This window comes from Medicago truncatula, chromosome 7, assembly GCF_003473485.1.
Source record: "Medicago truncatula cultivar Jemalong A17 chromosome 7, MtrunA17r5.0-ANR, whole genome shotgun sequence".
Taxonomy (NCBI): domain Eukaryota; kingdom Viridiplantae; phylum Streptophyta; class Magnoliopsida; order Fabales; family Fabaceae; genus Medicago; species Medicago truncatula.
Genome location: NC_053048.1, coordinates 46,255,201 through 46,269,217, shown reverse-complemented (window position 1 = coordinate 46,269,217; position 14,017 = coordinate 46,255,201). Strand labels below are relative to the sequence as shown.

Sequence of the window (14,017 nt, the reverse complement as noted above, 5' to 3'; positions counted from 1 at the left end):
ATCAAACCTTCAACCATTCCTCTTCTTCAATCTTCATCCATTCTTCTCCATAACCAAACCTTTCTTTTTTAATCATCCTTCTTCATTCCTTTCTGAAATCGATTCTTCCTCCTTTTTTCTTGATCGATTTTTTTTCTTGTTCTACTTGTGAGATCGAAAAATGGCAGGTCAGTATTCATCTTCAACTGTTCCAGATCGATTTTTTTTATTGAAATTGTGTCTGATATTGATATAGCTGAATTGGGTTTGTGTTGAATTTGTAAAAACTATGTTTATTTTGAAGTATACGGCGTTTAGTTGTTCATGATGTTATGGTAGGTGAGAAGCATGTTCCGAAAGGTACAACTGCTATGGTGAATATATGGGCTATAACACATGATGAGAAGGTTTGCAATGAGGCAAAAGAGTTTAAAAGCCAGAGAGGTTTATGAATGAGGAAGTGAGTATAATATGATTCACCTGTTGATTTGGATGAATATCTTATGCTTTATGTGGAGATGAAGAAACTGCTTGTGTGCAAGGTTGTTGCTAGGACCTAGGGCTAATGTTAGTGTTTGAATTTGCTAGGACCTAAGTCATCTTGTTTTTTTTTTTTTATATTGTCAAACGAATCTTTAACTACTTCTCCCTCTTCACCTTCCATCAGCAGTTCCAATGAGTCTTCCACTATTTCTTTCTTTTGAACATTCATGGAGTTTTTATTTATTTTTCTCTCAAATTGTTCATTTACTTTGCACTTGAAATTTTTAACAATTATTCATCTTATTTATAGAATTTTAACTCTTCATAAAATCATTATATATGTAACAAAATTTTGTTTAAAAAATAAATAAACTTTCTTTAAAAAACAAACTTTAGTTTTCCAAATATATAGCATTAATTTAGTTTTATTAAAAAAGATAAGAGTAACCAAACAAAGAAAAAGATACGAGTAATTGACAAAGAGTATAATTGACAAATCGCACCCTTAAAATACTAAAACGATAGTTAAATAGAAACAAAAATTTAGGAAAATGAGACATAGCCACTCGAAAACGACAAGTAATGGAAACCCAACCTTTGTGATTGGAGATCCTATGAAGAAGGTTCAATGGGTAAAAATAAATTACTTGTTAGTTCTGTTAGCACGAAAATAATGTTGTCTCTTTCCTATAGTGTATGATAATGGATGAAATGTGCTAAATAATATAAAATTGATGGGTAAGCTTTAAAAGCTTTTAATGATTACCATAAGCCTTTATGGGTGGTGTTTGATTGTAGCATACACTAGATGGAATCACCTATATGAGTGTCAAGTGGGGCCGCTTGCATGAGACCGTGGCGGGTCTCTAGAGCACTCATGAATACCAGGCACGCGCACGGCCTATTACCGCACAACCGTGTAACAGCAAGAATTGTGGGGGTGTAACGTGATTGTGGGACTTCTAACATACAACAAGTGTCTTGGGTTCCATAGCTTGCTAAACCAACTCATTGTGTGTTAAGTCTTATTAATCTAGAACGGGTTCCATAGCTTGCTATACCGTTCTGATGCATTACATCTACGATGTTTATCTAGAAAAACTTTTTTTAACCTTTTATTTTAACTTTTGAAATATGTGGGAATTGTTGTATTTTTAAGTTGATATTATATTTCAAAAGTTATTAAAAGTTGTTCATTATTTTTTGTTGATTTAACCATGTGATATTTACTTAATCAAAAGCCTTCATTTTTTCTTTACATACAATAAATAGTGATTGCCATCTTTGTGATAAATTTGAGTTGTTCTGTCACCTCCGGTTATGATTCATAACAGGGAAGAACTGTTTTATCTTGGGAGGATATTCGCTTATGAGACGGATAAAATCCTCAAGGACAGTGACTATATCACGCCTCAGATTACTTAACAGTGCGTTATTTTGTAGGTTTCCTCTACTTTGATTTGTGAAAATTTTGATGGGTTGTGTCCGCAACCAAATTCGATAAGTTCCTTTACTTTATTTCTCTTTGTTACTGGTCTTAATTATTTGTTATCATATTTCTTTTAATTTCTTCTTATACATGATAGTTCCACATCTAAATTTACAACAAAATTCACCTTAAAATGACACTTAAAAAGGAACGGAGGGAGTACATACAAAAATAGGCTCAAGGAAATCCTGACCTATATAATCCACAACTTAGACATATAGACATCCCATTGTTCCATACAAATACGATTTGGATGTGCTGCATAAAAAACAAGCACCCAACCTAATTCCATTACATATATACTAAAGATACCTTTTAATTCTTTTTTGTTTATTGTTATTTAATGCCATTCAATTTTCAAGCTGCATATGAGTACACTGCAGTGGCCATACGCATGCCAGTGCCTACTACTCAAGTAAAACAGTCTGACTATTTTGCTAAAAATACCAGAGAGAGAAAATATTGATGCTACATAATCTTTGAAGGTGTATCATTCTCTCATATCCCTATTTTCCTAAAACAATTGACGCAACCTAATCTTTCTTCCAATAATCTCCTACCAAAAACAACAACTTTGATGCCTTCATGTTCGAGTCTGTATCAGTAGAAGAATTTACTGCTAACAGAAAATTATAGCTGATAACCATTCTGGCATTTTGGGTAACAAACTTAAGGAGTCTTCTATTTTCTTGTTTAAAGTTAGTTAACCCTGCCAACAAACGTTCTAATTCATTTACTCTCATCAATGAAAAAGCCCCTCCTCTAGAATAGAACCATAATTTTGTCAAAAGACCTTCAAAAAAGTTAAGAGGATCTAGAATCAACAACTAGTTACATGAAAGACAATATATATTAGAAAAGTATTTATAATATAGAGGACAATATTCTTTCAAACCATCATCACCTCCTATTGTTGCATATGGCCTAGCCATAATCAATTAAATAAAAGTTTGCATGTTGTAGAGCCTCTTGTGCTTGAAGATAATTTCGCTAACAATTGGTACTTTTCATTTATATCTAGGGAACGTATACTATTAATTCTCATAGTTTCTAGTACTTTTGAATTCTCCATGATATATATTGCAAATTGCAGATCATATTGTGTCCCTTTGAAAACTCTAATGCGACATGTTTTGAGTTGTGATGAAAGACATTCTGGAATGTTTGGTGGATCCTTCCAACATTCATCAATCTTCTCTTCTAGATCCTCGTTATCCTGCCAACAATTCACGTTTATTTTTTTTATAAAATTAAAATGCATTTAATAAGGAAAAATTTAATATAAAGATCACCTTGATGATAAGATTTTGAAGTTTTGGAGAAAGTTTGAGCATTCTCATCAACCACTTCCACTTCGGATACCAAACTTTAAAAGATAGGCTAAGCTTCAAGTAAGTCAGACTCTCAAACATGGGAAGGTGCTTGCAATTTGTGAACATAGGCTTCATGAGTCACACAAGACACAACATTAATTAGATATGTATGTATAGTAAGAAAATCAAAATTAAATTAAACGTTTATTTAGGAGTTAGGACGACGATATTCATACCACTTCAATATGTAGCGTCTTTGCCTTACAAACCATACTAAGTGGAATATAGAATTCAGTAATCCTTGCCTTGATCAAATTGGGAAAGGCTGCAAATTCATCCGAAAAACGGCTTTGGAAATCCATCACACAGCAAAGCTTAGTTTCCAAATCCTCTAGAATAGGACAACTTAATAAAATCTTCATTAGATGCTCATGACATTCAAAATCAACCCTATTCAAATGGAGAGTTTTAAGACTAGGTAAATGTAAATCCACTTGAGAATTATCTCCTACAATTAAGTTTCTCAACTTAAGAACCTTTAGCGTTCCAGAACTAAGAATAGTAGTAGGTAATTCAATTATATAGCGACAAATCTTAGACAGGTCGAGGCATAAGTTTAGTATTCCACGTTGCCCTACAAGGTAAACAAATTGATTGACATCCTTTTGGATGTCCCAACTACGAGATTTGAGGTGAAACGAATGGATTGGTAGTGCGATATCTCGCCGGTATATCGTTGAATACACCACACGAAGAAAGAGATCAGAAGTTTTGAAGCGGCTGGAGTCAAAGTCGAAAGCTAGAACCGAAAGCCACAATAGTTTCCATCTTTTTGAGAGGACACTTGTGGTTGCAGCAAGTTTGGTTGGAAGAAAATAGAGTATGTGACACAGAATTGAATCCGGCAGGTCGCTTATCCTATCTACCTTGGAAGATTTTCTCAACCTTCTCTTTTTATGTGAGGAAGACGACATCTTTGGCAAACGATTTAAAGAAAGTATGGAAAACATGCATCAATACATCTATTATTTATAGCTAAACCTAAAATATATTTTCAGCTAAAATCTCGTATATTTTGTTTAATAATAATCTTTCACTAAATCAGCATTAAAATCTCTTTGAAAGATTTTTATTTATTTGGCATAACTATCTCAACAAAATTCATATATTATTTTAATCTTATTCTTAAATATTTTATTTGAGTTTTTGATTTTTTTTTTTTTTAATATATTATGTAGCATAAATATCTCAACAAACTATTCCTTATATTTTAAAGTTTTATCTTTGCATCCAAATTTTAAAATAGGATCTAGTTTTTTTTGACACAAAAATAGGATCTAGTTAGTTATCACTTCTTTATCTTTTACATTTATAATTGGATTCAAATTGTAGCTATAAAATATTTTGATTCAATAAGTTTTTTTTTAATAATTATTTTATTTTGTATTTCATTTATTATGTACATGTGCTACTATTCAACAAGGCCAACAGACCAAAGTCACAAAGCAAAAACCATTATGCCCTAAACTAAACATATTAGATATCAAAAGTACAAATGTGAATCTCGACAAATAAAACCCACAAGCCAACTTTATTTTCAATAAGGAAAATTCGATGTTGAATTATATTAATATACACACCATAAGAAACTTTGAAGAAAAAAAAATTTGGTACATAGAAACTTTGAAATTTATTCCATAGAAAACGAACATTATCTCATGTAAAAGGTTAAAAACCAGGAAAAAAATTATAGTTGAAAGAAAGATCGCCCTTAAAGCTTAATATTGATTGGAACGATCAACTTTAGCTCTGATCTTTCGAATGGAATTTAAATAAGTTTATGTAAAATATATATAAGACAAAATACCATAAAAAATGTGTCACGTCTTTCCGCAAGTTTGGAGAAGAAGAGGGAAAAAAGGTTTATTAAAGTATTTCATCTTTTAGTTATACATTTTTTTAAAAGAGGAATTTCTAAATAAAACTTCAAATAAGAAATTGGTTTAAATAGTTTTTCATAAAATAAAAAAAAATTGAGTATGTCATCAGTTTGCTACCACTTTTTTTATAATAAAAATTCAAAAAATGCTTAAAATATAAGCTATTTTGAGTCGTTTCTCTTAAAAATTATTTGTATTAGATAGTTCTTGAAACAATATGTGACTTGTATTATGTTAAAATCTCTAATATTGAGTGTTTAAGTTCCTGATTGTTAAAATTATTACTCTCTTAATATATATAAAAAAAAAATAATAATAATAAGTTTCAAGGGCACTTCTTATGAAATTATAAAAGGAAATAATACCTTGAAAACTGTGTATTCTAGATTTTTGAAAATTAAAAAAGTGTTTTTTTTTTATTACAAAACTTATGTTTACTTTCTATTTTCAATTCTTTAATTAGTGCTCAAAGAACACGGTTAGCATGACTGGTTAACTTTTATTATTTGTAAGTAAGTTCTCATGTTAATTATTTTTAAAAATATGGATTTAAAAGCTTTTTTTAATATATAACAAACATATCTTCAACCAGTCATGCAGATTTTTATAACACTTTCTATAACTATCTACAAAAAAGAATTTAGAGGTCATCAAATAAAAATAAAATGAAAATCTTCTTAACTTTAGGACTAAGCAATGGAACTATCCTCCATCTTTATTTCTATTTTGTTTTACATTGATTCACCATTTGAATTTGATTGTAGATCCATTATTACTACCGCATGTGAAATTATAAGTGGAGTCTTATTTTACTGTAGAAGGACCTTACGCAATCATGTAACCAATCTAGTTTTCTTATATTGTGTGGATAAGTAGTAACTCTCGATCACCCAAAGTCACTCGTAAACGTACAAAGGTTTGAGTTTAATTACTAATTCTTGCTTCGTGTCCACTCCACTAACCCATTCAATTGACATCTAAGAGCATCTATAATGGCAGGTGTTGTATCTATCTGTTGTCAATTTAAATACATAACATCATATGTAGTGAATATATTATGTGTTTGTAAAGAATGGTGAAAAATAGTAAATTTAGAGTTATTGACTTATTGTTATGACCCGTTTAATAAAAAATATTGAGAAGCTAAGATGGAGAGATTGTTTATTAAGTTTTAACATTAAACAATTCTATAATAAATAGTGTACATATTAGACCCACTCAAACACCCAAAATAGATGTTCCGTTGTGACGTCTAAGTGGTTTAATCTTGATTCTTTCACACACACACACAAAAAAAAAAAAAAAAAAAAAAAAAAAAAGCCATTTAATCTATGATGATTTCTCCTTTCCAAACATTTCTAAGTAGTCAGTACACTTGCTTTGTTCATATGACACAATTTGGACGTGTAAAAACTATCTCGAATTTTATCGTTCGTGCATGTTGGGATGTGGGGATCATCAAGCATTTAGCCCAATTTTTTGAAACATAACAATTTATCCTTGACAACCGACCTTACTTTTCTGGGTCCTCTCCTTGGCAGACATTGTTTTCTATTGACTCCCTCCACCATGGAGGCCCTCTCTTGTATCATGCCTGGTGGCCATTTTTTCTCCTCTTCGGATGCTCTCTCTCCCTTCCTTCCTACCTCCACCCCCAACGACCCCCAATACCCCCGAGATTACCTCCCCTGCAAAGATCCTGTTTCTGACTGAGTGACCGCCATCAGAACCCCCGACCCCCTATTGCCACAGAGACTATCGTGCCTACATATATGAATTTCTGTCGCCCACCACCAAAGATTCTTTGGGTGATTTTATGTGATTATACAAAGCCAGGCCTAAAAGTAAACTAAAGTCAAATCTGAAGGTAAAGGTTGATACCTCTGCAAACAGACCAAAGTCACCAAACAAAAATCATTGTGCTCTACTTTAAAGTAGAAAACAAAACTACATATGTGGATCTCAAAAAAGTAGCTAAAAAGATTAAAAACAAAAGACACTGCAGAATAAGTAAAAAAATACAACCCATAAGCCAATATTTATTTGGAATAAAGAAAATTCAACGATGAATAATATTAACATATTACACCATAAGAAACTTTTGAAATTTATTCCATCGAAAACGAATAATATCATGTAAGAGGTCAAAAACCAGAAAAATTTGTTTTTTTTTTTTGGCTTTTGCACCGGTTTCCGGCCCATCAAAGGTAGACGACTAATCCGGCTCATGCGTAGAGGCACGCGCACTGGCCAAGCGTTGTTCCCTTTGGGATTCGAACCGGTATTCCCCGGGTACCTCCTTGAAAGGAGCTCCTTGCCACTAGAGCCCAAGCAACTTGGTTAAAAATTGTTTTTCAACTAAAAATTGTTTTTAGTTGAAAGAAAGATCACCACTTAAGTTTTACTATGATAATACTATTGTTCTGCCTCATGTAAAAGGTTAAAAACCAGTAACATTTGTTTATAGTTGAAATAAAGATCGCCACTTAAGCTTACTATTATTGATTGGAACTCAACTTTGCCTCTGGTCTTTCGGACGGACAAGCTATGCACTCGGTGCAAGCAGTAGAAGGAGACAGCTTGTGAGAGAGGTTAATCCGCAATGTCCGATTCTTCTCCTCATTCCCAGGTACATGGAGGAGAGCGTCCATGATTAAAATGTTCCAATCACGAGGAAGAAAAAAGGACGACCAAGTGTCATCTGTTTCAAAGAAGCCATACATACCAATAATTAATGCTATTAGCTACTATCAAACTGACTTCACCCCAGTGTCCCCAACTGTCCAAACATTAGATCTTATGATGTTAGAAATAATCAGCATGCAAAAATTTGATGTCAAAGCAAGCAACCAGATTCATATACCAAGAATATCATGGTAGTAATAAAATTACAGAGACATGTAGTTAACCAAGAGTTTGGAAAAACATTTGCATTCAAATGAATTAAAATAAATATTCATATTGCTAACCTCCATTGCGGACTGCCTTCAGCTGTAAGACACCTGAGCCTAGGGGTCCAGAAACAGGAAATGAGCAAGACACAGATTGCCTCTTGTGAGCTACTGCAAGAGATGCATTGTACCATGGACCTTTAACAATTGGTTCTCCAATAGCATCTATTATTGCTTGGTTCTTGCTTGCATTCTCCATGGCCTTGCTGCAAATTTCACAGGTAATAATTTTAGGAACTGCCATGGGAACAAATTTTCAATTTTGAAATATAAAGAGCAGTAGTTGAGAAATTCCTTTTTTATAAATATTGGTAATAGGATTTCAAAAAAATCTCGTCTTCGAGATGCTTACTATCCAATATCTACTAAGAAAAAGATGAAAGTGGATAAAAAAAAAATATGATAGTATTGAATTGGAGGGATGAGGGCGAAGAATTTGAAAATGGTGATATAACAAGGCCACCTAAGGGTCATTATAATTGACGTAGAATTACAAGGTATGGTAATGCTTGAAGCTTGTATAAAATGACAAGAAGAGCAAATGTCCCAAGACCCCTTTAGTATGAGCAATATTTCCTATTTTCATTTATATTTCACTAATTACAAAGATACCCCATTGTTTTCACTTTATTTCATATTTTTAATGCTTTGTACAGGCAATTGTGAAAGCAACAGGACAATTTCTTATACAAATCCTTGAAAACAGGAAACCAAAGTGAAAGCCAGGTGATATTTTTGTAATTATTAGTGAAAATAAAATCTAGAATTATTTAATCTTCAAGATCTGATTTGCATGCAGTTCTTTTTTTTTTTTTTTTTTTTCTATTGTGTGAAAATTTCAAAGATATAAAGTAATGTTGAAACGAAAGATAACTACAAACTTAGATGCTGAACTAGTTGTTATGTAGAAGGAGATAAACGAATGTTCAACTTTCAGTTTTATTTTAACCAAAAAGTTTGTCCTTCTTGAAGAACTTCTACTCCCCAAAGACAATAGATATGGGATACGAAATACCATAAACAATGTACATTAAATTGTAAGGTCTGTTTCGGGTTTCTTATTCTAAAGTCTAAACCACAGTATGTCAAACGCAAAAACACAATTCTTAAGAGTTTCCCATGTCTGCCAAATTCATTTCTGAGATTAAATTAAATATTGTTAACTCTTAGTACATAATACCGCCAATAACTTGATATTTACCTGCTACAGCCATGATAGATAGCAAGGTCGTTGAGAGCACTGAGTGCAACACCACCTGTAACAGTAATCAGAACAAACGAAACTGCCTTACGACCAAAATTTGTACTCGGTACTTTATCCACATTCTTCACGGCACTGCAATAATTTAAAACTGGTAGTTACAATCAAGGACCATTTTACCATTCACATTATGAATTCAATTTCACCTAAGTAACGGAAAAGAGTACTTTTTGTTTTTTAATTTCTGAAAATTTTCAGCAGAACTTGAAGAATAAGTATTTTACCTCTATTGTGTTGGGACTCAATTTACTATATTCTCAATCACTGACTTTACCCTGAGTAATGCAAATGGTAAACTTTCCTAACTTGAATCACAGAATCGGATCATTTTATTGAGATCTGAAGCTCGACATTTTCAAGTTAAGAAATTGAAGGATATGAATGAGTTTCTGAGAACAGTTTGGATATTTGATGATTGCTGAGAATGGAATGGAATGAAATAAAATTATCTTATCATCGGTTAGCTTATAGCTACCACGAATGTAATACTCTTCGGTATGGGTATAGCAATGAACCGGTGCGCAGTGGCTAGAGACTCCCATAGCATTGCATTTTTCAATAGTAGCACTCACAGCTACTATCGCAGAATATAATGGTCACCATTCTTCACATGGGGGAAAATCCATATTCATCCTTTTTGTGAGTTGTCAAACTATTCTCTATTGGTTTTTTCTGTCTCTGCCCTTCTAGAAGTAATATTAGGTTTATGTTCCCAGGTCAATTAACACAAACTGTGACCTCTTGCATTTCCGCCAACAGACCCAATGCCCACCAGTATCTTGTCAAGCCAACATTGGTGAACTTTTACGAGCTCGCAGCTCTCAAACTTCATGAACGTGCCTGGTCTCTGTTGTTTCATGTCTAATTCTCTGCACATTATTAAACTGGGCTTTTGTTGTTTGGGGTCAGCCACTGCAGTGCAATCCGGGATTGATAACTATGCTTGTTTGATTTTCGTAATATGTTTGATAATATTCAAAATCTAACTTTTTTAATAGATTCCAAAAGATGCATAAAATCAGTGTTGTCAATTACAAATCGCAGAAAATAGTGGTTTCGTCAAATTCTGCTATGCAACTGTTCTTTAGCCACTGTTAGACAACATTTTGTACTATATAGCATATCGCGGAACAATAGTGATTTGTTCAAATTCTGTTACGCTAAAGCCGCTATTTAACAAGAGTGCATAAGGCATATTGTTTACCTATTTCATATTGATAATTGTGTTAAATTTCAAATTTGTATAGTTTGTATCTTTCTCAATTTTTACTTGTTCTCATTTATTGTTTGTTTAATTTTGCTTACCAAAAGGGATAACTTTAGGGTGTGATTGGGTTGAGGGGAGGGTTTACTTCTCTTTTTTCAATTACAAACACTATAAAATGTTTTTTTTAATCAATTAAGTATGATTTGACTATTATACGATTATTAATCATGGTGTTCTTTTAATTTTTTAAAAATATTAAATATATTTCAAAATCTAGACTTAACCCTACTAAACCCTTCCATCCTAAACCCTCCCAAAAATACCTTATTAAAATCCTATTTACAACTCTATTTTCATTTTTGAACACTTAAAAAAACATCTTCCTGTTACCATATAAACCGCCCCCTCATCTCCCTGGATTTTCCATTTCTCCTCTTACATTCTATTGCATAGAACAGCCTCTCCTCCACGATCCATCCCTTTTTCCCTTCCATTATTTTTGTTGAGAATTGAGTTTAATGACATAGGCTCTCCCTTTCTCCTAGCTACAATTATTCACAGAATGGCACAAAGAAGCGTCACGGAATAAAATGCACATCCCATGATGTAATTTGAAGAGATCTTCATTAAATTTGGTAATGCGGTACAGAAAATTAACGATGAAATGAAATAAAGGTTATATTTCATTGTCTGGAAAAATATATGAAATGATCACAACATTGGTGAAAGTAAATTGATTGAATCTCATTTAATCTCACACCCACCCCTAATAGAGAATGACAAAACTGGGGCTGGGGTAGCTCAACTGGTTTGAACCGAGGGACAAGGAGTTCGAGGTCTCGGGATCAAACCCGAACGAACAAGTAAATATTAATCTAACAAACTAACAATTTCCATTCAAAGATAAAAAATAAAAGAATCAGAAAATAAAAAATCAGAAATTTAGAATAGTTACCTAGAATTGTGAGGTTTAGGGGAGAGTTTAAGGAAGGAGCTTAGTCTCTTGGGCAACATGATAATTAGATTTCTTGAATCACCGAAACGAACTAAGACGAAATTGCGATGTTCTGTTCTGTTCATATATGAATATGAATGAGAAAAATTAGAGTAAAATTTATGAATCAGAATTATGAAAACAAAAACCCTAAAAAGTTACCCAGAAAGTGAAGTGTTTCTTCACACGATGCAGCTCCTAATTTTTTTGCTTCGATTTTGATTTTAAATCAAGAGAGAACCATGTAGTAGTTCAGTGATGATGAACACGTCGTAAAAGGAAAGGGTTTTTCTAGGTTTATGTTATTGTTCTTTAGTCCCTGAGAACAATGTTTTCTCAATTCGACCCTAGTAACACGTAATGGGTACAACCACATTTTAAGAGAAAATTAATTTTGTGTTGAAGATTTGTGGACAATATTTAGGCACACATGCATATGAAAATAAAGAAAAATTAAATGATATCTCTTGCTTCGGTTGAATTCAATTCTCGAACATAAAATCCCATTTAAAAATAAAAAAAAGTCTCGAGCTTAAAATTTATTACTTTTAGAGAAATGATATTTTAATATCTACTATTTTGTAACAATTTTTATGACAATTTTTTCTTTTATACTCACATTATTTTTTACTTTATCTCTCCATTGTTTTGATTTTTATGAAAATATCTAACTTTTATTTATAAATTATGGTTGTACCATAAATTGACAAACGACAAATCATTTCAAGGATAAAGTGTAAGGGGTATCAAGATTGCACCCTTGATGCCACCTACTATCACATCAAGTCATCAATCCTACTTTTGAATATTGGGTTGTGAAAGTGAAACCATTCATAATACATACAAGAATTTTTAGGACTTTTGATCAAAAAGATTTTCCCTCAGGTGCATATTATGTTATCACTTATCAATCATCTCGTCCACGAAATGATCCTTAAAAGAAAAGATGAACAACGTTTTGACATGAGCAACGTTAATGCTCCGCCAAGCATAGACTTGTTATACTTTTGCTAAACATAGTTTGACCTACAAACTTTTATTGATATGCGTTTTGGTCACAACCACCGCAAGTGTAACAACCAGAGATTTTAAACTAAAAGTTTAAATAAAAGAGTAATGATATTTGAATAATTATTTTAGTACAACTTTTAGTACAACCTTGTTGTTTTCTTTTTTTATTGGTCAAAATCAAGGGATAGAGAAAAAGGAAGAGATGGAATAAGAAGATAATGTGAGTATGAGAGAGAAAGTTGTACATAAGTTAAACAAAAATTGTTGTACAAATAACATTTCTCTAAATAAAAGTCTTTCATGGTGAAAAAATAATTATAAAATTTTCTCAATAAAAGTCTTACACAACGGACATAAATTGAAATACAAAGTTTGGGAACTAAAATAGAATTTTAAATACAAATCAACCACATTTTACAAAGAGGAAAAAGTTTAAAATACTAGACTCACACTTGTGCTCTGATATCCAATTGATTCCAAGATAACTTATAAGTTATACGTGAAAAGGATTCAACAGAGTGGGATGAGATACTACGATCTCAGTGAGTTCCCAAACTCGGGATAAAAGTATAAGTCTTAGTTTACTAAGTACTCAAGATTTGCATTTTTACTAGATTAGGGATGGCAATTAGACCCAGACCCAATGGATACCCGCAAAAAATACCCACAATGGGTAGCGTAAAACCCCGCTTTTATGGGTCTGAGCACGGGTACGGGTAATATCCACAAAATTAAATGGGTATGGGCACGGGTAAGGGTACTATACTGCCCAGACCCGCAGACCCGCATATACATATTTATATAATATCATAAATTATTTATTTATTTTTTATGTATAATTAATTAATTTATTTAGCTATTTAAGCCTAAACCTAAACTTAAACCAAACAACTACTTAATACAATAACAACTCCATCATGCCGGTGTATAATTTTTTAGAAATATTTCGGATGTTTTCTATTTGACTAAATACCACGGTTCATATTATTTTATGAGTTAATTTTAAAAAATTGGGATTGTAGTTTTATTTCATTTGCGATGTTTTTTTTGTTTTTTCATAGTTAAAGTGCGGGTATGGGTACTTAAATACCCATAGGGTATGGGGAAGGGGACCATAGTTGTTGCCCACGAAGGTACGGGCACGGGTACGGGTATTTTTTATAAATGCGGGTATGGGAACGGGCATTGTAGTACCCTATCCATTGGGTACCCATTGCCATCTCTTAGATATCTTGATTCAACCAGAGATCTGCAGTACTCGAGATAAAAGTATTCGTCTTCTAATGAAGCAAGTTTGTTGACATTTCACCAAGGACATGCACAAGCTACAAACTGTAGCTTCTAAAGCATCAATGCGCCAAAACAAACATGTGTTAACTTGTTAAGTGA

At 32.5% G+C, this 14,017-nt stretch overlaps 2 protein-coding genes across 4 annotated transcripts; both read right to left on the bottom strand.

Annotated features, from left to right (window-relative positions):
- Positions 1-3,494: 3,494 nt before the first annotated feature.
- LOC11424583 (F-box/LRR-repeat protein At4g14103) lies at positions 3,495-4,238 on the bottom strand. The gene has a single exon (XM_024771575.2). The coding sequence runs from the start codon at positions 4,236-4,238 to the stop codon at positions 3,495-3,497; it is 744 nt and encodes a 247-aa protein (XP_024627343.2).
- A 2,949-nt stretch (positions 4,239-7,187) lies between these two features.
- Positions 7,188-11,971, bottom strand: LOC11445271 (uncharacterized). 3 transcript variants are annotated; one of them, XM_039828258.1, is made up of 6 exons: positions 11,780-11,971; positions 11,579-11,695; positions 9,357-9,491; positions 8,174-8,361; positions 7,701-7,905; positions 7,188-7,524 (listed from the first exon to the last, which is right to left on the bottom strand). In XM_039828258.1, the coding sequence occupies exons 2-5, from the start codon at positions 11,635-11,637 to the stop codon at positions 7,703-7,705; spliced, it is 585 nt and encodes a 194-aa protein (XP_039684192.1). In that variant the 5' UTR covers positions 11,638-11,695; positions 11,780-11,971; the 3' UTR covers positions 7,188-7,524; positions 7,701-7,702. The 3 variants fall into 3 exon arrangements, with proteins under 3 accessions (XP_039684192.1, XP_003625377.1, XP_024625353.1); XM_003625329.4 differs by having other exon boundaries at positions 7,188-7,905; positions 11,780-11,970; XM_024769585.2 differs by having other exon boundaries at positions 7,188-7,905; positions 11,579-11,690; positions 11,780-11,970.
- Between the last annotated feature and the right edge of the window lie 2,046 nt (positions 11,972-14,017).